The 26,499-nt window shown below is 36.5% G+C and overlaps 1 protein-coding gene and 1 pseudogene across 2 annotated transcripts in view; both read right to left on the reverse strand.

The window, feature by feature from the left end:
• The window catches only part of TC2N (tandem C2 domains, nuclear), a 45,734-nt gene that overhangs the window by 6,419 nt on the left and 12,816 nt on the right, over window positions 1-26,499 (reverse strand). For both annotated transcript variants that reach the window (XM_040478036.1, XM_040478037.1), the window contains exons 2-10: window positions 25,327-25,449; window positions 23,728-23,961; window positions 16,744-16,911; window positions 15,059-15,150; window positions 13,780-13,855; window positions 12,914-13,014; window positions 12,416-12,532; window positions 8,315-8,506; window positions 1,591-1,705 (exon numbers count right to left, since the gene is read on the reverse strand). In XM_040478036.1, coding sequence (XP_040333970.1) covers window positions 1,591-1,705; window positions 8,315-8,506; window positions 12,416-12,532; window positions 12,914-13,014; window positions 13,780-13,855; window positions 15,059-15,150; window positions 16,744-16,911; window positions 23,728-23,961; window positions 25,327-25,393 — 1,162 coding nt within the window. In that variant the 5' untranslated portion in view covers window positions 25,394-25,449. The remainder of the gene's footprint in view (window positions 1-1,590; window positions 1,706-8,314; window positions 8,507-12,415; window positions 12,533-12,913; window positions 13,015-13,779; window positions 13,856-15,058; window positions 15,151-16,743; window positions 16,912-23,727; window positions 23,962-25,326; window positions 25,450-26,499) is intronic.
• LOC121032204 (40S ribosomal protein S3a-like) lies at window positions 8,772-9,614 on the reverse strand (annotated as a pseudogene).

Below are 26,499 nucleotides of genomic sequence, written 5' to 3' on the forward strand. Positions count from 1 at the left end.
CCCCCGTCTCACTGACACGTGGTCCCTACAGCTCAGGCAGAGAGGGCAGTCTGACCAGTTTGAGCAGTCACGGGATACAGCTGAGGTGGCCAGGGCAGCAAGAGAGTGAGGAGGGAACTTCCAGAAAAAAGGGAGCTGCCAAGTGAGGACCTAGACGGACCATCAGATTTCCAACATGGAGATTATGATAATCCTGATAGCAGTTTTGATCAAAGAAAGACCCTATTAATGTCATAAATAAATTCCATCTGTGGATTTCTACTGATGTCCTTATTTCCTAGAATATTAACCCTATGTAGCCCTGGTAATTTATTCTTTTAATACCACGTTAGATTTTATTTGCTTATTTTTATTTTATGATTTTTCCATCTATCTACATAAGTGGTAACAGTCTATAGCTATTTTTTGTGTGCACTATCCTTTCTGTTTTGATATCGAGAATATGCTAACCTCATAAAGTTACTTTTTCCATCGTTTCTCATGCTTTGGAACAGCTTATATAAAATAGGAATTAAATGTTCCCTGAAAGTTTGGTGGAATCCACCAGTAAAATCATCTTGGCCTGGTGCTTTTATTAGAGGAAATTCTTTAACTACCTACACATGGTTATCATTTTATTCAGATGCTCTCCCTCTTTTGCAGTGAATTTCAACAATTTTCTTCTCCAAAACTCAATTATTTTACAGAGATGTTCAAATGAATTGATTTAGTTATAAATGGCGTTGTCTTATTTATTATTGAACCACCTTCAAATTTGAAATGTTATCTTCTTCCTTGTGCCTGTTTTCTTTATTTTTTGCTCGATCCAATTTACTGTAGGTTTGTCTATTTTACTGACCTTTTCGAAGAAAAAGTTTTTGGCTTTATTGATTATGTCTTTTGCTGTTGTCTCCGTATCTATCAACTTTGGCTTTACCTTTAATTCCTTACCTCTACTTTCCTTTGTATTTGCTGTTTTTTTCTTAACTTCCTGAGCTGAATGGTCGCGTGCGTTTATTTTCAGACATCCACTGCTTTTTGCCCACCTGCAGGGATCTTCTCTTCTTGTAGCCGAATGAAGGAGCACTCTTACCCCACTCTTAGCCCTTAGGGAGGACTGACTTCACACCTCCAGCTCTAGGAACAGCCATATAAACCAGGCCTACGCAACCAAAACATCAGAGCCCCTTCTGGTGCCCAAAGGCACAGGGAAGGAAAAGTGTTTCAAGGTTTATATGTGATATTTTCTGGGGGTTTTTTGAATTAAGTTTCTAGTTAGCAGAATACTCAACAATGGGCATAGACCTAGAGAAAAGATAAATTATCTAGGCTGGTGAAATATATCTGACAGTCCTCTGGACACTCAACCTATATAAACTAATGACCCAAATAAGGAATAGCATCAAATGGATAAAAATCTAAGAGACTATGGAGTAGAGTAGACACATGGCTAAAATCTGAAATCCAATAAAGTAATTTTAAGTTAAAAGGTAAGTATTTAAGTTAAATAACAAAAGTATGATTTTAATTTCCATTGTTAAGAAATATAGGAAAAACTAGCTTTGACTAATATTTTCTGAAGATTTCACTTTGAACCACAGATCTACTTACTCAAAGTGAGAGGTGATGAACAGCTTGGAAGGTACTGTGCCTCGAGAATCTGTAACTGAATTCTGCTATTTACTGCTTGAAAACAAGTCCCCAATTCAAGTTCTGCATGGCAAACCTAGGTATCAAAAAAGTGCCATTTGATAATTAAGAATAAAGTTTTGGAGATATTTCAAAAATTCAAAAGCAAAGAGGTACAATTTTAAGTTTTGAAAGCGATGCTTTTTATTGACACACAAAATTATGATAGAAAATATGGTTAGGATAAATGCATGGATTCTGTAAATATGAGGTACTCACTTTCACGGATTCTGAAAAGCCAAGTTAAACCTACATACTTGATCCTTCAAAACCAGGGAGGTCAAAAGATATTTCAAATTGAAAACAAATGAAATTCTTCAGCAGTTTTTGTAAAGAAAATGTCCATGAAATAAACACCAAAAAAAGGCCACTTTCAAAACACTTAGTCATTTGAATTGTTTTTAAGAATACATAAACTATAATGAAAAGCTTCATATATGAGAACCACCATTATTTTTTCTGACTATAGACACAGCAGTAGATGCTACCCAGATTAGAAGATTTGAAGACAAAGGATTACTACAAGGAATAAATGTGTAGGTTAAGAGCTGAATTACTATGCTGAATGAGAGCCAGCCAAGAAAGTTGGCAAAAAGGAAGCTAATGAAAGAGACGGAGGCAGTAAATAATAAGGAAAAGGTCAAAGAAAACCTGAGGCAAACAATGAAATGAAGGAGACTCAGAGGGGAAAAAGTTAAAATGTGCTCTTCTGTAGCACTGACTAAAGAAGAAAGTTAGTAATCCGTGAGATGGAACACAAGCCAGCCTACTTATGTGGATTTCAAGGTCCTTGGAGTAAAAAATCAAGGAGAGAAACATAAAGTCATCCAAACAGAAAAATACTACTGTTCACGTTGAGAAGAAAGAACATCAGGTTAACAGACCTCCCTGGGGCCCAGCACAGACAGGCACAAAAATCTTTGTGAGTATGGATTCCAACAAAGCTACAGAATGGCTGAATGACACTTGATGAAGAGATTTGTATTTGATAATTACCGAGTATTCCCCAACCATCAGCACATAACTCACTGAAAAAGAACCTTTCCATGTATCTGCCATTGACTGAATCATGGGCGTTTCCTTCAAAACAGGATTCGGCATTTTAAAATTGCTCATGCCAGGATTAAAAAGATCTGTACGTGTGTCTACACACACACACACACACACACACACACACACACACACACACACACACAGTGGAATATTACTCAGCCATAAAAAAGAATGAGATCTTGCCATGTGCTACAACGTGGATGGACCCAGAGGGTATCATGCTTAGTGAAATAAGATACAGACAAATATTGTATGATGATACTCATATGTGGAACCTAAAAAACAAAACAAACAAACAGACTTTCACATACAGAGAACCAACTGGTGGTTGCCAGGAGGGAGGTGAGTGAGGGGATGGGTGAAGTAGATAAAGGGGATTAAGAGGTACAAACTTCCAGTTATAAAATAAAGAAGTCATGGAGATGAAAAGTATAGCATAGGGAATATAGTCAGGAATACTATAATAGCACTGCATGTGACAGATGGTAACTACACTTACTGTGGTAAACACAGAGTAATGTACAGAATCACTGAATCATTATGGTGTATACCTGAAGCTAATGTAACACTGTATGCCAATTATACCTGGATTTAAGAGGGTTTCTGGGGGTGGGGGAGAGGGGAAAGTGGGTGATGGGCATTGAGGAGGGTACCTATTGGGATGAGCACTGGGTGTGGTATGGAACCAATCTGACAATAAATTATATTTAATAAATAAATAAATAAAAATTTTAAAATTAAATTGGTCATGACATAAATCGAGAGCGAGGCAGTGAAAAGTGAACCACTTTAAAGTATAAACTCAACTGTCAAGGTTAGACTCCCCCTTGAAAAGTCTAAAAAATGATCAAACTTGTCTATTTTGGCAACAAATGCTGAATTCTAATAAAAAAGTGAAAGTACTATTTTTGCTTTTGTAATCAGAGTTTAAGAATGGATTAATAAATCTTTTTTGGTAGCCATATATAAAACGGAGCTCTTTCTTATTTAAAAAAATGCTGCTGTTCTTGGAATTTAAAAAAATAGATTAAATACAGTTACTTGGGGTGCTCGGTGGCTCAGTCAGTTGAGAGCACGACTCCGGAGTTTGGCCCAGGTTGTGATCTTCCAACTGTGAGATGGAGCCCCATGTCAGACTCTGTGCTGACAGTGCTGAGCCTGCTTGGGACTCTCCCTCTCCCTCTCTCGCTGCCCCTCCCCTGCTGGTGCTCTCTCAAAATAAATAAATAAACATTAAAAAAACAACGACAGCTATTTATTATTTACAAAACACCAAGGAAACTATGGGTAAAATTTTTTTGTTATTATGGCTCTGTGTCCACAATGTAACAACACTTATGAAAACACCTAAAGGTGGCAAAACTTCCCTTAGTGTTACACACTTGTAGAGCTCACTCTCACAAAACAAAGCAGCACTTGGCAAAGGTTTGCTATTTCTAATTTGCCAGTGTCATTTCTGAATTCAACTTATTTATTATGTTCCAGGATATTAATTCAGATCGTGAAAAACTATTCAAAGTGGTTTTCAATGTCCCTATAACCAAAAAATTAAAATTCCAATCAGGGCACCTGGGTGGCTCAGTCAGTTAAGTGTCCAACTCTTGACTTCGGCTCAGGTCGTGATCTCAGTTTGTGGGACTGAGGATGGCGTCAGGCTCTGAGCTGACAGCACAGGACTTGCTTAGGATTCTCTCTGTCGCTCTCTCTCTGTGCCTCTCCCCAGCTCGTGCACACTGTGCATGCTCTCTCTCTCCCAAAATAAATAAACTTTTAAAAAATAATAAAATAAAATAAAATTCCAATCAATTAGCACGTATAAAGTGCATTTTTAATGGGCACAAAACTATGGAAGATACGTGATCTCTAATCCTGCAACATGGATCCTTTTTTATTTATTTTTATTTATTTTTATTTTTTTTAAATTTTTTTTCAATGTTTATTTATTTTTGGGACAGAGAGAGACAGAGCATGAATGGGGGAGGCGCAGAGAGAGAGGGAGACACAGAATTGGAAGCAGGCTCCAGGCTCCGAGCCATCAGCCCAGAGCCTGACGCGGGGCTCGAACTCACGGACCGCGAGATCGTGACCTGGCTGAAGTCGGACGCTTAACCGACTGCGCCACCCAGGCGCCCCATGGATCCTTTTTTAAAGAAAAGAAAACTTTCCAAGCCTTCCTTGAATCGTTGTTGAAAGTGAAAAGCATAGTTAGAGAAAACCATGATCTGGTGATCTCTGAGAATATCTTCTTGGGGGGAAGTGACATATGGTAGAGCTGGTCCTGGAATCAATGCTTCTGTTCGAATCCTGGCTCGCCAACTACTGGCTGGAGGAAATCATGCAAGTGCTTTCGTGTGTCAGTGCCCTCAGTAGGGATACCGAGAGCAGAAAGCTCATAGATTTGAGTGTGAGCATTAAATCACCTAACACCACATCAGTTGTATGTAAGGCTCTGTAAATAAAAATCTCATCTTTTCCGCATTATTCAACACAGAGACTTGGGTTCTCAAATAAATACTTACGTTACTATTTGTCAGGGTCAAGAACTCTCTACTAAGACGTTAGCTCTACATGAAAGTTCTGCTGTGTGTGGTGGCATAATTGTCACCGTGGAGGATGGGTGTGAAAGTCCGGCTCTGTCAACTAGAATATCAATTTTCCTCCTCGACACAGGAAACAAAGCATACTATTTTTGCATTGGCCAATAATCTGAAACATTCACACTAATATAAACCCACTGGTCCAATATAGCCCCTAAGTTCTTCTTTCAGGCCATCAATCTTTTTGTACCCCTAGGACCTAACACACAACAGATACACAATTGTTGCAAGACCTCTAAAACATGAAGTAATTTGGTAGAAACTTAGCCAAAATCATTCATTCAGATTCTCCAAGTCAGGTAAGATTATAACAACTCAATTCTCCAGAAAATACCTTTGCTGAGTTATCTTCTGATATACTCTATTCGTCTTTAAAGTTTTAGTAAATGAATTATCCATTTGAATAATATATTTTGTGCCTTCTGTAAACTATGGTTGCAGCTTAAGGTCTACCAAACCTAGTTTCAAAGATGCAAGTGACAAACTCCTTGTCACAGTTACAATGCAAATTTCCTACATTTAAACAGAATATAAAAATAATCTAATATAGCATGCTTCCGTTTAACCATTTATTCTTTCATTCCTACCTACGTACCAACGGTCAATGCCAAGAATATAATTAGGTCCTTGCTAAGAACACAGTAAAACATAAAGAAAATGGATGGAAGCTTGAGACTTGTTTTGTTTAGACCAAGTAACTGAATTCTAAGTTGTAATAAATACCGTACAGAGAACACATTGGAGATGGAGACAGAAAATAATAGACAAGAAAGATCTATCTAAAAATTTCACTTCTTGATCAGTTATAGAAATCCTTTTTTATTTTTTAATCTCTACTTTAATTCCCTTCTAATTCGCTGGTTCTCAAGCCAGAGTGCAGAATAGAATCACCTGGGAAGCTTCTAAAAACTACAGATGCTTCTTCATCAAAATAAAAAGCTTCTGCACAGTGAAGGAAACAATAAGCAAAATTAAAAGGCAACTGACAGAATGGGAGAAGATACTTGCAAATGACGTTATCAGATAAAGAATTAGTATCCAAAATTTATACAGAACTCACCAAACTCAACACCCCCCCCAAAAAAATAATCCAGTGAAGAAATGGGCAAAAGACATGAATAGACACTTCTCCATAGAAGACATCCAGATGGCCAAGCGACACATGAAAAAACGCTCAACATCACTCATCATCAGGGAAATACAAATCAAAACCACAACAAGATACTACCTCACCCCTGTCAGAATGGCTAACATTAACAACTCAGGCAACAACAGATGTTGGTGAGGATGCGGAGAAAGAGGATCTCTTTTGCACTGCTGGTGGGAATGCAAACTGGTGCAGCCACTCTAGAAAACAGTATGGAGGTTCCTCAAAAAATTAAAAATAGAACTACCCTATGACCCAGCAATTGCACTACTAGGTATTTATCCAAGAGATACAGGTATGTGTTTTGAAGGGACACACGCACCCCAATGTTTATAGCAGCACCATCAACAATAGCCAAAGTATGAAAAGAGTCTAAATGTCCATCGATGGATGAATGGATAAGGAAGATGTGGGATACAAATACAATGGAGTATTACTCGGCAATCAAGAAGAATGAAATCTTTCCCTTTGCAACTATGTGGATGGAACTAGAAGGTATTATGCTAAGCAAAATTATACAGAGAAAGACAAATATCATATGACTTCACTTATATGAGGACTTTAAGATATAAAACAGATGAACATAGGGAAGCAAAAATAACATAAACACAGGGAGGGGGACAAAACAAGAGACTCTTAAATACAGAGAACAAACAGAGGGTTGCTAGAGGGGTTATGGGAGGGGGGATGGGCTAAATGGGTAAGAGGCATTAAGGAATCTACTCATGAACACACTGTTGCACTCTATGCTAACTTGGATGTAAATTACAAAAAATAAATAAATTATAGAAAAAAAAACTATAGATGATTCTGGCCTCCCACCTCCCATCTCCCCCCACCCTCTCCACCCCCCACCAAATTCTGATTTAATGTGTAGCCAGGATAAGAACCACTTTAAGTCACATTAAATATTTTTGAAGGCAGGTAAAATATAAATCCTATATAAATTTAAAATTACATACAGGCTTGACCTTATAAAAGCTTATAAAGATTTAAAGATTAAAAAATTTCTATAACTGTTATCCTGACATAGAAACTATATAAGTAAATTATTAGGGATTTCTAAACAATTTTAAGATAGTGTTCAGCTGGCTAGTTGAGAGAAACAAATTATCAGGTCTCAAAAATCAATCAGCACTACAGATAATCAAGTTCTTTACAAAAACAGACAAACTAGCTGTTAAGAACCTCCATTCTACCCAATATATGGATAGATATTGAGCTTGCTCATGATTAAAATCACTTTCCTAATCTCTTTTAAGGCATTTTTTTTTTTTTTTTTTTTTTTTTTTTTTAAGTAGGCTTCACACCCAGCCTGGAGTCCAGTGCTGGGCTCAAACTCATGACCTGAGATCAAGACCTGAGTTGAGATCAAGAGTCAGATGCTTAACCAACTGAGCCACCCAGGTGCCCCAACAGAATTTTTTTTTTTTTTAAGGCAATCTTGTTTGAATTTGGAATTTATGATTCCCAACTTTCTTTCTTGCTCTTCCTAAATTATCAGCTATAAAAGAAATTTTTAAAAACTTAATAAAATGATTCCTAACTTCAGGATTATTTTCCTGAAGTATAAAATATGAAACATTAATAAAAATGTCCTAGGAGAAGGTAACCGTAAGGTTATTTTTCAATGGAGAAAGCAAAGGGTCTCTGTTAACCTTTTATCACTTATGTAAAATGCCTTATTAAACAATGACTTCATTATTATTACTATTATTATTGCTTCTTGAGAGCCTTCCCGATCCTCTAATATATTCTAGAGTGTTCAAGTTATACTCCAACAGAAGGTCATCCACAAAATAATTCTTAAAGTATAAAACACTTTTATAGTGATACTACTATCACTTACAGAAATTTTTGAAGGTGGCGTTATATCCAAAGAGTAATCCATCTCCTGTGTGCTAAGAGCTCTGAGTGACAGTGAGCATTCTCCAATGGTTTTCTTCCTGGGTGTCTGGGTTTGAATCTTAAATACAAGCCTTACGGTTTGTAGACTTTGGAGTTTAATAGCAAATACAAAAGTTTCCATAAATTCAATACTCTAAAAAAAAAATGCAGGAAAATAATATAAAATATATAAATAAAAGGACAGAAAAAGAGATGATATGGCAATACCAAAGAAATGAAAATAACATTTTGTAATCTAGGAAAGGAAGATCTAATTTTTTACAACAAAAAAATATCTTTCAGTGTAAATTAAGATGACAATGACCATGAGTTGTTTTTCCAGAATTTATCCTGGATACTGCCTTTCTAAATGTCACAAATTATCTATCTATCTATCTATCTATCTATCTATCTATCTAAAACATCCCAAATAAGATTTTTTATTTGTCACCATTAAATGTCTGAATTTTAAACAGATTCTTGGACTGGTGGTTCATATCCATCAGCTCATTCAACTTTAGCACAACTTTAGCATCGCCAGTAGCTCTTCCAGAACTAGTACCTTCACCATGAAGCTCCATGAGCTTTCCCAATTCAAGCTTGGGCTTCTTCAGCATTTTTACTTTTCTAACAAAGACATCAGGGAGTGGATAAATAGACTGACAAGCCTTCTCTATGTCTTTTCTGATGCTGTCTGGAATCAATTTATTGACCACTTGTTTCAAGTCACTTGTCTGCAACTCTCGGGTCATGATTTCCATCATCTTTTTCCGAATTTGGCGGGCCTGTTGGTCCTGAGCATAAGAGGTCTTCCGAATCTGATTGTTGTGTTTTTTAGTAAAACCGACACAAAAGAGACGAAGCAAATACCCATTGGTAGTCCTGACATCAACGTGAGCTTCAATCATCGGTCTGCCATTTTTTGACCATGGAGCACATTTTGTCCCAGGTAAGATCCATGCCATGGAAATTAGTCAGGCAGTTTTTTCCCTGAACATCTTCAGTAATTAGCTTGAATTTCCTAAATGGAACTTCATCATTCTGCACATCAGCAAGGCTCACTTCAAACACACGACCCTTAAGGCCATCAGATGTGATTTTGCTTCCTTGAGTTCTCATGACTAGTGTTTTTCCAATATTTCTTCTATTAAAGATTGCTGGTGCTTTTACATCATACCATTCTTTGCAAATGGATCAACCACTTTCTTCTTGGCTCCCTTTTTGCCACCTTCCATAAGACACTTGTTCTTGCCTACCACCATGGCGCTGCTCAGGGAGCCAAAAGGGCGGAAGTCACAAATTATCCTTTTAATTACTAAGGGATTCAGGTCAATATCAACACCAACTTTAGCAGAATATAGCTTTTCTCCTTTTTGAAAACTGGGTTTGTTTTCCATCTTTGGTTCTGGGGCCTCATTCCTGCTATCCACCGCAATTTTTCAACAGTGGCTCAAGAATCTCACATGTGCTCTCTCAGGAAGTACCCCAAATCTATCCATTCGCATTAAGAGACCTAAATTATTTCTATTCTTTTTCTAATGTTCTTCCCACCTACCTTGGGATTTGATTTCTCTTTTAGTGATGTTTGCTCCACTCTCTCCAATCTGAAAATCAATCTCCTTAAAAAGTCCTATCTTCTCTCATTAGCATCCAGTCCAGGCAGCAAGTCAGTGTTTTTCATGCTCAGAATATTTTCCCAAATGTTCTTTTTGTTACTTTTAATATTTTGTTATTCTAACATCTTCTTGACACTAGACTGATTTTCGCTATACACTTCCTTCTTCCCATCTTTACTGCTTTCGTTTGAAAAGGAGTTTTTGTTGGTTTTTTTTTTTTTTTTCCTTTTGAAAAGACAAGATATCTGATCTGGGTAACTAAAATCAGTATCTTAGATACGGTGCCCAAATTTTCACTTTTATTGTAATTGCTTATGTCTGTATAGTCAAAATTGTTTCTGAGAGCCTCCCAGCCACCAGAGCTATCTTTTTCTCTCAGAGTCTCAACCACAGGACCACACCAACAATATAGTATACATAAAATGTTTAATTTTTAAATTGAGATGCAATGAGATTACACATGAAGTAATAAGTGTGTTGGCTGACTTCACATTTTGCTATAATAGAGGTAAACAAGTTGATAAATAGTAATAAATCTTAAAAGTAAGATCCCATGCCAACTTTAATATAAGAACAATTTTTCCTAACTTTTCCTAAGTTAACTCACAGTTTCATTTGAAAATCAGAAAGTGAAATTGTTTAATTCAGGAAGGATTCATTTTGAGTGTCAGCATCATAACCAATTAAAATTTATTTCCATCTAGACTTTCTAAAAGGCATATTTTCAGTGTGAGATACTAATACATATAAACCAACTTTGATTACTGTCTTTTTACTTAAAAGCATTTTTCCATGTCCTTAAAAATTCTACCTAAAAATTTGCTACAGCTGCCCAGTATTCTGTCACACAGTGTTATGGTTTAAATTTGGCCTCCAAAAGATATGCTGAAGTTCTAACCCCCAGTAACTCAGAATGTGACCTTATTTGGAAATAGGGTCTTTGAAGATGTAGCTAGTGACGTTAAGGTGAGGTCATCCAGGAGTAGGTGGACTGGAGTAGGAGTAGGACTGCCAATCTACTAGAACTAGAGTCCTCGTAAGAAGGCAGCCACATGAAGACACAGTGACAGAAGGAAAATGCCATGGGAAGATGGAAGCATGAAACAAAGTCAAGGAATGACTCAGACTGCTAACCATTACCAGGGGCTTGGAGAGTGGCATGGACAGATTTTCCCTCACTGCTGAAGGAAAGAACCAACACTAATGACATCTTGATTTCAGACTTACTCTAAAACTGTGGGAGAGAAAATTCCGTTGCTCTAAGCCATCCAGTTTGTGGTACTTTGTTACAGCAACCAGAGGAAACTAATACACATGGTATATATACCATGAATTTTCTCAACCAATCCCCTATTAAGACATGTAGATAGTTTCCAACTTTTCCCCTATGAACAAAACTGCCAAGGATACTTTACACATTTTTTATTTGCCTTTTAAACTACTTCCATGGAACACATTCCAAGTAGAATTACTATGTAAAAGCACATAAATATTTCAAGGTTTCGATGTGTTTTGTCAAAATAATTTCCAGAAAGTTCTATATTCTAGAGTATTTATGAATTTTTTTCTTCATTTTAATAAGCAAAGAAGAAAAGAGAGAAAGCAATATGCAATTTAAATTCATATTTCTATAATTACTAGTGAGAGTAAATTTTTTCATGGTATTAGTCATTTGAGAAACCTTATTTTTAAATTATATGTACTTACAGAAAACACCTTTCATTTGCATGGAAAAACACTAACCTCTCAACATGTATCAGGAGACAAAAATGAAGATGTATTTAAACTAATGTGAAATCTGAAATCTATAAAACCAAAGTCAGGATAAGTCTTCCAGTTATAATAGCTGGAAGTATTTAAAAGAAATTTATTGCAATCAAGCAATTATTTCACAAAGCCAAAGCGGGGTAGGAGGAGGGACGATAAAAATACAGACATTCATTTTCCTTTCATACAAGAAAAACAGTCTTCTTAGATATTGTTTATCTTGTACATACTTTAGTGATTAAGATTTTCTTTTTAGGGGTGCCTGGGTGGCTCAGTCAGTTAAGCGTCCAACTCTAGATTTCAGCTCAGGTCATGATCATGTGGTTTGGGAATTCAAGTCCCACATCTGGCTCTGCACTGGCAGTGTGGAGCAGCGTGGGATTCTCTCTCTCTCTCTCTCTCTCTCTCTCTCTGCCCCTCTCCAGCTCACTCTCTCACTCTCTCTCAAATTAAATAAACTTAAAAAAAAGAAAGATTTTCTTTTTAAATACATCTTAATATTGGGCACTGAAGTATCAAATATTTTTAAGGCTCAAAATTGTCCTTAAAAAGCAAGAGGTATATAATTAGCAATTTCCCCCAAAAAAACACTTTCTTATTCCAATTCTTTAAGTGGTTTATAGTGACAAATATGGAAAAAAAACCCATAAAAAGAAATTCAAACAAAAACAGCCACTTACATTAGAGCCTTCCTTTGCTGAAGATTTGAAATGCACTGGTTTGGGCAATGTTAGTATTCCTTTTATAGAAATAGTAGGAGTGTCTCCACAACTAGAAGGCCAACTTAAATCTTTGCACTAAAAAAATTAAAAGTACAGATTTTATAAAGGACTCTGACAATACAAATATTTGATGTATTTCTTGAGTTAATGACTTAAATACAAACTATAAAAGTAAACTAATCTACTGAGCTCTCATTTCATCTACATTGAAATAATTTGACATTTAATGTTCTAGACATCATATCAATCTCCTTCTTGAGGTTAAAACCATAATTCCATCATACCTACAGATTTATTTTCTTTAGTCTTTATTAAATACAGTTTTATGCAAAATGTTACAGAATCCTAAATTCCAAAGAAAGTATTGTCCCATTCCCCAGAGAGAGAAACAGTAGATGCTTATAGTGAAAATATTCAGTTTTGTAAGCAAAGTTGGTATTAACTAAGTTAACTTACCTGTAAAACTGTGATCCAGATCTGCTCTACTGAAGAATTATAAAACACTTTCACATTCAATCTCCCAAAATCTCTTTCATCTCCTGACAGAGTAATTGTATCTGAATTGCAAAAGGACAGGGACATTTGAAATGTTATACAATCCTTCTAATCTAATCATGCTTTGATACAATCCAATTTTTTTAATGTTTTTATTTATTATTGAGACAAAGAGAGGCAGAGCATGAGCAGGGGAAGGGCAGACAGAGAAGGAGACACAGAATCCGAAGTAAACTCCAGGCTCCGAGCTATCAGCACAGAGCCCGACACAAGGCTCAAACTCACGGACCACGAGATCATGACCTGAGCTGAAGTCGGGCGCTCAACCGACTGAGCCACCCAGGCTCCCCAATACAATCCAATTTTAAGAGTACAACTGAAAAATGGCAAAATTACTCTTTTAAGTTACCACTTTAATAAGACAAAAATGACACATCAACGTTTTATAGCAGGGGAAGGCCTGCTGTAAAAAGTGCCTGGCTTAAGAACTTAACCCAAGTATAGCGTGAGAGATTTAAGTTAAAACTAAGATAAACTTTCCCACAAAACAATGATATGGCTTTAATCCTATATGCTGCGGGAAGTTCCTTCACTAGTATACTTTATATCAAACAAACAAGAGGTGTGCAACTGCTATGCCTTTTTTAAAGATGCATTCATGCCCGAACACAAGAAGTGGGCCATCTAATCTGAGTATTCATATGCCGGTAACATGGATATAACCATCTAGAGTTGTCCTTTTTTACTTTATCAAATGTATGTTCAAATTACGACTCGGTAGAATTCATTCCCCTCAGAATATAAAAAGAAGGTACTTTACTCCTTACCCAGGCTTCTGTTACTCCCCTGGGAGTTCTTCCTGGAAGAAGAGCTGCTAGGCACACTGGACAGGGAATCATGTCTCTACAGATAAAATTGGTCTCTAGTCAGATATCACACAGCAAAGTTCAACGATCTGAAACTTATGCCCCAACTTCCCCACACCCCCAGCATCAAACTGCATGCTAACCATCAACAGTGTCACTGGTCAGATAGTAGAGAGGAAGAAAAGCTTTGTGTGTGTGTTAACAGGAAAGTCTTAAAGAGCTTACTAGATCATACATGGGGAAAGCCTTTGCTGTCTGGGGTTTGGTTTTATAATAAGGAGGAAGAGATCACCGTTTACGTTCATACTTGAAAGTACAAGTAAAAATAAGAATATATCTGGAAGTGCCCTGTTACTTAAAAACTTGCAAGGTAGTGGTTATGAAAGCACAGTCCCTCTGAACCACCAACATCAACATCATCCAGGAATTTGTTAGCAATACAAACTCCGGCCCCAGTGCAGGGGTACTCAAAAGCTCTGGGGGTGAGGCCTGGCAATCTGTATTTTAACAAGTTCTCCAACCAATTCTGATACACATTAAAAAGTTGATGCTATGAAGAATTAATTCTGTAAAATATTAACTCCACTGAGGATGCTAAGGATTATTTAGAATACACTTCCATTTGAATAAAATGTATGCATATACATTTACATGGAAAAAAAGCCCGCAAGTATATGCAACAATATTTTCATAGCGCTTTTATTCTCAGTTACAGGAATATAGGTGATTTGTCTTTTCACTTTGCTTAACTCTATCTTCCAGTTTTTAATGATTACAATTTACTTATATTTTTAGAAGAAACTTTTTTAAACATCAAAAAGTTATTCCATTTAAAAAATAGGAGGATGCTGTGTTAATGTTAATTAGGCCCTATGTCTGAATAGAAATAGTATTTTTTATTTACTAGGTAGTTACGATCAACAAGGAAGGTTAAATGAATAAGCACTTTGAACCAGACCATTTTAAATTCCAACTGCCTTCAAGACTGCCTGAGTGTACACCAAGAGACGTAAGATTCATTAAAAAGAAAACAAAAAAACAAAAAAACTACTGCCTTTTACCATTCAGCTGAGAGCTTCCTGAAATAATATACATGGGAAATGCCAAGTGTTAACTCTTCAGATATTACCATAGATTTATCTACAAAAGATTTATACATGTTGTTTCTAATGTAATTCACACATTTCTGAGTTTTTAGCTTGAAAATAAATTATCGTATACATTTATATAAATAATTCACCTGGATGAACCGCTGGGATGAACTTGTAAGATCAAACATAGACTTGCTTAGCCCAGGGGAACTGGGAAGTTTGCTGGTCCTCAAATCACAAACTACGAATGGACATGGAAAAATGTCTTTACATTAAAGAAGAAACATTGGAATTTTACTTATTCACCATAAACTAAATCTCTGTTTAGTTCTATCTATCATGAATATTAATGCAATTGATTTAAGAGATAATAGTCTTCTCGGGGCACCTGGGTGGCTCAGTCGGTTAGGCATCTGATTCTTGATTTTGGCTCAGGTCACGATCTCATAGTTCCTGAGATGGAGCCCCAAGTTGGGCTCTGCACTGACAGCACAGAGCCTGCTGGGATTCTCTCTCTCCCTCTCTCTCTGCCCCTCCCCCACATGCGTGCACACACCCGCTCTCTCTCTCTCTCAAAATAAACATGAGAAAAAAAACAAAAAACCTCTTCTAATAAAATTTTAAACTTTTTACAATTATTTTACTTTTGTTCCAAACAGAAACCAATATAAATCAAACAATACATTTTCACATCCACATCAACTATCAAGCAGGAAATATTCATTCTTTTTGCTTCATTACTCAATTCTATATCCCATAGGAATGATATAAGAGAACGTAGGTCTTCTGTGCTAAATGCAATTCAACTATTTAATGAGTACTTATTACATTAAAAAAAAATACTGAATTCCATGTGCTCCTATATTTCTAGTCTATATTTCTAGCTTCTCTCCTAAATTAGGAGATTCTTAAAGAATGGAACTCTGTATACTGTGTATTCTAACACAGTGCTGAAATAAGTATTTAAATAAATACTTCTGCTTTGTTTCCAGTACCTCACCCTGAATTCAGTTGTTGAGGTAGCTATATATAACATTAAAGTCTTGAAAAACAGGATTTTATGAATGAGATATGTACATTTATACCAGTCTAAAATTGATACAGTCCTCAAATATTAAACTGAGAAAATTCTATAATCATTTAGGCACTTTGTTTTTTTTTTAATTTTTTAACATTTATTTATTTTTGAGAGAGAGTGAGTGAGCAGGAGAGGGGCAGAGAGAGGGAGACACAGAATCTGAAGCAGGCTCCAGGCTCTGAGCTGTCAGCACAAAGACCGACGTGGGACTTGAACTCACAAACCATGAGATCATGACCTGAGCCGAAGTCAGATGCTTAACCGGCTGAGCCACCCAGGCACTCCTTATTTGGGCATTTTCTATTTTCTTTCTTTACATTTGTCATCTCATCATGAGTTTGTAAATTTATCATTTTCACTGAACAGAGCAGGAAAGAAAAAGCTAATAAATACCTGTTGTAGAATTTCTGAATAGGCAGATGATGTATAAAATACAGAAATAATCTGAAAATGAAACTTTTCAGAAAAGGACAAAGAAAATGGAACTTGGAACTCTCAATACACATAATTCATTAATCTTTCAATTTTTACATCAGATAGAATACCACAGAGAAGCCATAATGTTTTTCATATCACTTCTGAAGCCTTGCTTTTCTCTATCTTATTTTTTGTTCGTCATCATGAGAATCATCTCTTCCAGGGTCTTAGACTTTATTTGATTTCTACATTTCTACATTTGATTTCTACATTTATTTGATTTCTACATTTATTTGATTCCTACATTCTACAAAGAAAAAACACAAAAAATTTTCATACCTGATCCATATAGTCTCGCTGCTTCTGAACGTGGAGGAAGGCGCCGGATCAAATCAGGTGAAATGTGCTGATACCTATAGCATGGGTTGTATACATCGTAGCTGGCTCCGTGCTGGGATGAACTGGAAAGTTCTACCTTTCGATCTCCAAAAGATGCTCTGGCAGATCCTGAAAGTAAGTGTTTCTACAGTTTTACCCTTTTCTTGAAGTTATTAACTAACAGCTGGCGTATCCAACACAAGAGGAAGAAAAAAATTTTCCTCAAGTAACACTAAATCACATGTGCTTGAGATATAAAATAGAAATCCGCACATGTTTATTTACTGTGCTCTGCATGGAGCATCCTGCCAGGGATCAGCCATGAAACCTGCTCTCAAGACAGTCTGGTAATTTCTCTCTTGTGCTGCGGCATTTCTCTTTGCCCTATACACAATCCTGTATTTTCCTGTATTTTTTAAATCTGAGTTTCCCTTTTCTTTTCTTTTTTTTTTTTACGTTTGTTGATTTTTGAGAGACAGAGCGTGAGTGGGGGAGGGGCAGAGAGAGAGGGAAACACAGAATCCAAAGCAGGCTCCAGGCTCCCAGCTGTCAGCACAGAGCCTGACGCGGGGCTCGAACCCATGAACCGTGAAATCATGAGCTGAGCCTAAGTTGGACACTCGATCAACTGAGCCATCCAGGCATCCCTGAGTTTCCTTTTATTTTTCTACTTGCATAAAGAACATCTTTCAAGTAAAAAGAAGATCGTTTTTTGATGAAGACACAAAACATTTATAAAAACTGACCACATGCTGAGATATGCAGAGTAATTCTTTGGAAGGGCAGAAATCACAGAGTGTGCTCTCTAACCACGATATAATAAGTTAGAAATCAACAAAAAGATTATTAGAAAATATTTACATGGAAACACAAAGGGCCTAGGATAACCAAACAAAAACAAAAAAAAAAACGAAATCCACTTTAAGAAGTAAAACAAGATGGAAAGATCTGTGCTACTGAGTTTTAAGAACAGAACACTGGTACACAATAAAATAAGACTGAACAGAACAGAGGACCAGAAAGAGACACTTTTTTATGGACATTAGATTTACAATCAATGCAGCACTGGATAAGAATGCAGAAAGAACAGTCTTTTCACTAAAAGGTGCTAAGACAATTGGATATTGATGCAGAAGAAAAAAACAACCTTATCCCAACTAAAAAAAATTCATAAAATATTAATTGCATGTGGATTGCGGATCTAAATTAAATGCTAAAGGCAAACCAATAAAACGTCTACATTTCAGTCAATTTATAAGAAAGTTTACACAGCCTTAGGGCAGGCAAGAACTTCTTAAATGCAACACAGCAGTATTATAAAAAACATTTTTTAATAAACTGGACTACATTAAAAATTGAAATTTTCCATTTTTTGAGACCACTGAAGAGAGTGAAATGGTCACCCATAGAGTGGGAAAAGTTATGTGCAACACATATAACCAACAAAGGGCTTATATCCAGAATGTATAAGGAACTCCCACAAATCAATAAGAAAAAGGCAAGCCCAAACAGAAATTGGCTGCAAGCCTCAAGCAGGCACTTCAGAAGAGAAGCCATCCAAATAGCCAAAACCATGAGTGAGTGCTCGATTTCATTAGTCATGGGGTAGACACACAAATGAAAACTCCAGTGAGATTCCACTACAAACTCACCAGCATGGGTTACAACTAAAAAGCCTGATAAAAGCAAGCGTTGACAAGATCGCACTCCTGCCGGAGGGAATATAAACGGAGGCAATCACTATGGAAAACAGTTTGGCAATTTCCACCAAGACTGAGGGAGACGTATGCCCTATGAAATGGCAGTGCCATTTGGGGACATACACACCACTGAAATGCCCGCACATGTGCACCAACAGACGAGTACAATAACGCTCAGAGGCATTATAATCCGTCATGGCCAAAAACTGGAAAAAACTCAAATGCCCATTAACAGTAAAATGAACAGTAGTCTATAAAGACTACATAAAAAACCTTTTGTATGCTATGCAGAAACACTATACCACGCCATTTATAATAAATGAAAATAAATGTATTTTCTGTACAGATACTAAAACTGAAGCTACTGACAACAATTTGAGTGAAGCTCACAAAAATAATGCTGAATGAAAGGACCTATCATAAACAAAAGACTATATCTGGGTTGCTGCCAGTGCGTATTTGTTTACTCGAGTGGTGACCATACACGTGTCCTGCATTGGAGTAAATCACGGAGTTACATATTTCTGTTGTTCCTTTTTTCTACATGTGCATATTTCACAATTTAAAAAGGGTAAAACAATAGATCAAGTTCCTTTCAAAGTTAAGAATCACACTGGAAATAACACAGAGGCATAAAGTTTTTAAGAGTTTAAATTATTGCCATCTTTTCATTCTTTTTGTCCCATTTAAAATAGAACCCAGAGTATAAACCAATATTTTCTGAATTGAGCTAAACAATAAAACAGGTGGCTTCACACTGAGTTCAGAAAAGAAAAATAAAATATGGGGTTATGAGGTGAGATCTTATCCTCACCCCAGTTCAAATAGCTATGTGTGCAATCCAAGCATAATACATAGGCAGAGGGGCGCCAAGAGGGGGTTCTGATGCCAGAGAGCTTTGTTAAGGAGCCTGTGCACCTTATAAGCTAACCCTTAAATCATTCAGCACACAAACACTGCTACAAGTCTGTTTATGGTAACAAGAATATGCTGTCAGGAGTAGTAGTACCAAAAATGACTCACTACCTTTATGGGCTATACCTAAAAAAGAATATTCTGATTTCATTTTTCCTTTACAGAATTCCAATTTTCCTCTCAAACAGTATACAGTGATATTATTTTTAAAGCTCAAAAGGAATGTTTCTCAATTTACAGAACCACAGTGCTATAAATATAAAACTAAATTCAAAGTAACATTTACTTTACACCTCTCAAAAGCTCTATTTAAAATTTCAATATTTATTCAAAACACATTCTCTTAATGGATAGGTAGATATGACATAGAGCAAGCGCAGTAAGATGTGAACGATGGGATCTCTGGGTTACAAAGCAGTAACCTATGGCTGTCATCAGACACATCAGTAAGTAAGAAATGAAACAAAACACACTTCGAATACTTGAAACATAATTTTAGTCATTACTGACAGTGCTCTGTCCTGTCTTCTCAAAATTTCCTTGTCAACCCATCATTCACAGGCACATACACATACAACCTGCGCATGTCTGATTTCTATAATTAGGCACCAAGAATACTTTCTTGACTCTAATGATTTTCTCTCCAATATAATAAAAATCAGATGGCTTTACCACATCTTCACTGAGCCTATAATTTAAGTGTAAACCAATTTCCCACTCATTCAAACCAAAAAGCAATCTGTTTTCTAGTGATTTAATGAAAAAACAAAAGAAAAATTATCACATATTGCTAGGTAGGTATTTCTCATTTTTATTATGAAAATAAGACATAAAATACCCTAAATGTTTTAAGAAGACAAAATTTATTAAACAAATTATGGGACATCTATAGATTTAATACTATGGGGCCATTAAAAAGCAATGAGTATGAAAACATGTTCACAATGTGTGATAGGAATAAAACAGATTACAAAACTGTTGTATGGCTTAATCTCAGTGCTGTTAACAAGCACAAGAAAAGGAGAAAGACCAATTATCAAGGTATCCTGTGACACAAAGCTTTTAAACACTGTTTGTGAGAGATAATACTGATATGTGTAAAACAAGGTGGTGGGCCAGGCACAGGGTTCCTCTTTCCTTGTTTCTCTAAAAGAAAAAAAGAAAGGATGGATGGATGGATGGATGGAAGGAAGGAACGAAGGAAGGAAGGAAAAAATGAAGGAACGAAGGAAGGAAAAAAGATCACTCCTACCAAACCCAACTCTCCTATAGATAACAACAGTACACTGTAGACCAAAAACAAAATGAACAAAAACCCTGAAGGGACTGGACAGTGATCAAAAGCAGTGCAGATTCTGGAGAGCACTGACTCTTGGAAGAAAGGGAACAGGGCCGCCTGTTTTAATGACTATTAGCCTGAGGGCAAGCCAAAGTTGGTGCTGCACAGGGCGGATAAACTCCAACAGAAAAATCCACACTCTTTCTGGCCTGAAGAACCAGAGGGCGGAGTTCAGAGCAACCACAGCTGCTAGAAAGCAAGGTGGGAATCTTGGAAAGGAGAAAGCTCCAAATTCTGTGAATACAGTCTGCTCAAATATCTGGCTGATCCCTGAGCCACACATATATGGGACGGACCCCAACTAAGGATACATGGGGTGCCTGGGTGGCTTGGTCAGTTGAGCATCTGACTTTGGCTGAAGTCATGATCTTGCATTCGTGGGTTCGAGCCCCACGTCGGGCTCTGTACTGACAACTCAGAGCCTGGAGCCTGCTTCTGATTCTGTCTCCCTCTCTCTCTCTGCCCTTCCCCTGCTCATTCTGGCTCTGCCTCTCAAAAAATAAAATAAAACATTAAAAAACAAAAATTTAACAATTTAAGAAAAGATACAAAAACTAAGCTAAGAGCTGCCACCAAAGGCCCAGAATTTGCAGCATAGTCTAAGTTAATCACCTGTTTAAAAAAAAAAACCCTCGGGGCGCCTGGGTGGCTCAGTCGGTTAAGCGGCTCAGGTCATGATCTCACGGTTCGTGAGTTCAAGCCCCGCGTCAGGCTCTGTGCTGATGGCTCAGAGCCTGGAGCCTGTTTCAGATTCTGTGTCTCCCTCTCTCCCTGACCCTCCCCCGTTCATGCTGTCTCTCTCTGTCTCAAAAATAAATAAACATTAAAAAAAATTTTTTTAATAAAAAAAATTAAATAAATAAATGAATAAATAAAAAACCCCTCTCAGAGTAATATAATATGAGCTAAGAGCTGCCACCAAAGACCCAGAATTTGCAGCATAGTCTAAGTTAATCACCTGTTAAAAAAAAAAAAAAACCTTCTCAGAGTAATATGATTCTAAAGTGTCTACAACAAAACACCCCACATCCAGAATATAATCCAAAATTACTCCATACACAATGAAACATGAAAAGTTGACCCACTTTCAAAAAAGAAAAGCACAGAATCCACACCTAAGTGACTCAGATGTTAGAATTAGCAAAGATGCTAGAGTCCAAAGACATAAGAGAAAATAAGCTCACAATAATGAAAAAAAAAAGAAAATGAAATCACAGCAAAAGAATAGAATCTACAAAAAAAGAACTAAATGTTAATTCAACAACTGAAAAATATAATGTCTAAAATAAAAATTAACTGGATGAGCTTAACAGCTGCATGGAGATGACAGAGGAAAGAGTGAACCTGACAGTCAATAATACCCAATCTTGACAGAGGGGGAAAAAAGTTGAACAGCAAAAAAAAAAAAATAAAGTCTCAGAGGCACATAAAACAATATAAAAAGGTCCAACATGTGTCTAATTGGAATCCCAAAATGAGAAGAGAAAAAGGATGGGAGGTGCCTGGGTGGCTCAATCGGTTAAGTGTCTGACTTTGGCTCAGGTCATGATCTCACGGTTTGTGGATTCAAGCCCCACATTGGGCTCTGTGCTGACAGCTCAGAGCCTGGAGCCTGATTCAGATTCTGTATCTCCCTCTCTCTGCCTGTCCTCTGCTCATGCTCTGTCTCTGTCTCCCAAAAATGGATAGATGTCAAAAATTTTTTTTAAAAAGAAGAAAAGAAGGATGGGGCAGAAAAGACTATTTGGAAAATATTCTAGATTTTGGCAGGAGTCTAGATTACACTGTTAGATGCGTTTAACCAAACTCAACAAATACAAACTTAAAACTTAGGTAGTTCATTATGTATAACATTTATATCAAAAGAAGAAAACTATAGGGGCGCCTGGGTGGCGCAGTCGGTTAAGCGTCCGACTTCAGCCAGGTCACGATCTCGCGGTCCGTGAGTTCGAGCCCCGCGTCGGGCTCTGGGCTGATGGCTCAGAGCCTGGAGCCTGTTTCTGATTCTGTGTCTCCCTCTCTCTCTGCCCCTCCCCCGTTCATGCTCTGTCTCTCTCTGTCCCAAAAAAATAAACGTTAAAAAAAAAAATTAAAAAAAAAAAAAAAGAAGAAAACTATAAACAGATACTGAACTCTAATAAATTACATATATGCTTAAGTATTTAGAAGTATATTAATGTCTGCAATTTACTTTGAACTGTGTTCTTCACCCATGCCCCAAAGAGGATTAATAATGGATAGAAGAATCAATAGACAGACATGTGATTAATTTTGGTAAAATATTAATTCTATGATTAATTCTATGATTCTATGTGGTGGACATTCACCATTATAGTCTTTCAACTTTTCTGTGTGTGTGAAATGTTTCATAATAAAACTTTAAGGTGGGGGGGGACACTGTGAGAGTGTTTCAATGGACTGAAGCAAATTATTTTTAAAATACAAGAGTTACATGTTGTTTCTTCTTACCATTACTCTCTTGGCCTCTAACAACATCAACCAAAATCTACCCAATGACTATTTCATTCAAGTGGCTATTGAGACTGGGTCATGTAGTGTAGTGGTGAAGAAACACTACTCCATTGCTTCCTTTCTTCTCTTTATACCACATTTTAGAAGATAGAAAATAAGAACTATCCTCAAACAAAAAAAATTTAAGAATGCTTTCTATATTTACTGATCAAATAAAAACAAATTCCTCATTTTCTTTCCAGACGTGTTAAAGATAACTGAGATATTACATGATTCCTTTCAAAAAGGACACATCTATACACAGATGTGTTGAATGTGATCAGATTTCATAATGAGATCTTTCAAAAATATTATACATCAAGTTCCTCTACAGAAAGAGCAAAACATATAAGAAACAAAATATAAAATTTATATATAAAAGGATTTTATATCTTTAAACATATGAAAGAACAAAGTAACAGAAACAATAGCATTTAAATGCTACATGTTGATTTTTAAATCCTGCCATTTATGGTTTACCTTCCAGTTCTTCCAGATGTGAAGGAGTTCCTTGTACCCTGGGCTGAATATAAGATAACTTAAACTTGGGCACCACAAATGGTACCTCTTTGCCATCAGACGGTAATTTGGAAAGTAAATAATCCTCAGTACAGCCAACCTGAGGCTTTACGGAGACAGAAGTCAATGGAGGTACACAGACAGTGGTATTCTGACATTCTGAGACTGCTGCTTTAAAGTCTCTTTCTGTGGAAACTACATATAAAAGAAGAAAAAAAGAAAAGAAAAAGAAAAATCACAAATATGAATGTAGAGTTATATATAATAATCTAAAGTTACCATGCTTTGGTACTTACTTAATCTCCTAGAAGAAACTGCTGATAGAAAAACTACCACTTCTAGGTCCTATCAAGCACTTCTGGAATCTACATTAATTCTGTCCAGGCAATATTTGCAAAATTAGCATACCATTGCCAAAGTATATTAACTTATCATAATGGTAAAAGCAGTTTTTAAAGAAACTCATTCCCACAAAAAGAATTCACAGATGGAAAATAAGTTTATTTTGTAGTTAATTCCATAATACTTTCAAGTAAAAGCCAGGCATTTAAAAATACTGCCAACGAAGCAATTCTTGTTGTCAGTACTAGTGGTTAATATCAGTCTTAAATATATAAAGCAATTCCGAAAAGAAGCTAAAGGTCTCCCAAGTCTCCAAAAATCTTTACTGAATCACAAAATAAAATGTATTTTTACCCTAATACACTAGCAACTCTCCCTGTATTAGCTTCTGTGACCTATTTTGTCCTTGGTCTCAAATTATATGTGTTTCCTAAGCTGGTGACTTAGGCTGGGGAGGTAAGGGACACCCAGAGTTCATCTTTATATATGAGTGGTATTGTCTGTTGACTGGATGAAAGTCCAACTACTACTGTGTAGGAATTTGTGAAATGTTTTAATGCAAAAAGAAGCCTTCCTATTCAAATATACTAGGGAGCTATGCTCCAGACAATGAAACACAAGAAAAAGCCAAAGACAAATAAAGTTCCAGTCATAACTCTGAAGAAAATGAAGAGACCATTAAATAGAAAGGGAAATCTCCAGAAGTCCTTCATAAAGATGGGGTCTTGATGAAATAATGGGTCTCTTCTCCATTAGTCATTCATTTGTGAAAGGCGTTTTTTAATGCATTGTCATCAACTAGAACTATCTTTATTCGAATTAAAACATTTGCCGGAGTATACTGTCCCCAAACACACTCAACAGTTCTCTTCTCTCCCTGCCTTTGCCTGTGCAATTTCATCCACCTACTAATCCTCGTGTCCAATCTTCACCTTCTCTGACTTTCTTCTTCCCACGCAGTTGCTGAAGTCCTCTTCAGACTCCCATGCCGAATGCCATCTTCTCAGTGGTCATGTCCCAGGGTGTCCGCCGGGTTGAATTTCTCTCTGTCTCTTATGCCCCAGGGTACCTTATTACTTACCTGGTGTGCCTTACATTTATGTCTGCTTCCCCCATGATGTCAGGAAATATTTCTCATTTATCTTTATATTACAAAATGCCACATTTAAAAAAGATATTAAATAAATGTTTGTTGATGTAAAAAGAAGCCAAACTCACAATTGTGCTTTTCTATTTCACCATAGAAACATCCTCTACAGCAGCTCTTTAGAAATTCTGTTGCCATTACATACGATTTCTAACAGTCAGCAATTGATACAAACTTCCAATTTTAGTATCAATCTGTTGGCAGAACAGAAAACAAGTTAACATGATCAGGCTTAATGCATTGGGTATCACTAAATAAATCATATTATCTGTCTTTCTAAGATGTAATGAGAAATACAAAGCAAAAATGTTTCAAGGAAGATAGATTTTTTATCTTATATATAATTTTGTATAAGCTAGGCTTCTTATAAGTTATTAAAATGAGATACTCAAAAATCACTAGATGAAAAATCTCAATGTTAAACCTGAAAAACGGAAAATTCCACTCTCAGTCTTCTTTTTTGCCAGGTATACCCAAATCAATGCCCAAGCAAAATTTGCAAGAAAATATGGCACTCATAAAAAGTTTGAGAAAAATTTTCACTTCCTCCAAATCAATTCTTTTAGTAATCCAAAGGTCCTATAAATGGAGCCAATATACAACTTCATACGTTATAAGTTGGTTTAACATTTAGAATTACACCAACAGAAAAATATATCTTAAACACTGTATTACAAATCAAAACCACACTCAGATATCACCTCATGCCAGTCAGAGTGGCCAAAATGAACAAATCAGGAGACTATAGGTGCTGGAGAGGATGTGGAGAAACAGGAACTCTCTTGCATTGTTGGTGGAAATGCAAACTAGTGCAGCCACTCTGGAAAAGTGTGGAGGTTCCTCAAAAAATTAAAAATAGACCTACCCTATGACCCAGCAGTAGCACTGCTAGGAATTTACCCAAGGAATAGAGGAGTACTGATGCATAGGGGCACTTGTACCCCAATGTTATAGCAGCACTCTCAACAATAGCCAAATTGTGGAAAGAGCCTAAATGTCCATCAACTGATGAATGGATAAAGAAATTGTGGTTTATATACACAATGGAGTACTACGTGGCAATGAGAAAGAATGAAATATGGCCCTTTGTAGCAACGTGGATGGAACTGGAGAGTGTGATGCTAAGTGAAATAAGCCATACAGAGAAAGACAGAGACCATATGGTTTCACTCTTATGTGGATCCTGAGAAACTTAACAGAAACCCATGGGGGAGGGGAAGGGAAAAAAAAAAAAAAAAGAGGTT

This window comes from Herpailurus yagouaroundi, unplaced genomic scaffold (assembly GCF_014898765.1).
Source record: "Herpailurus yagouaroundi ecotype Mexico unplaced genomic scaffold, PumYag 141, whole genome shotgun sequence".
Classification (NCBI taxonomy): Eukaryota; Metazoa; Chordata; class Mammalia; order Carnivora; family Felidae; genus Herpailurus; species Herpailurus yagouaroundi.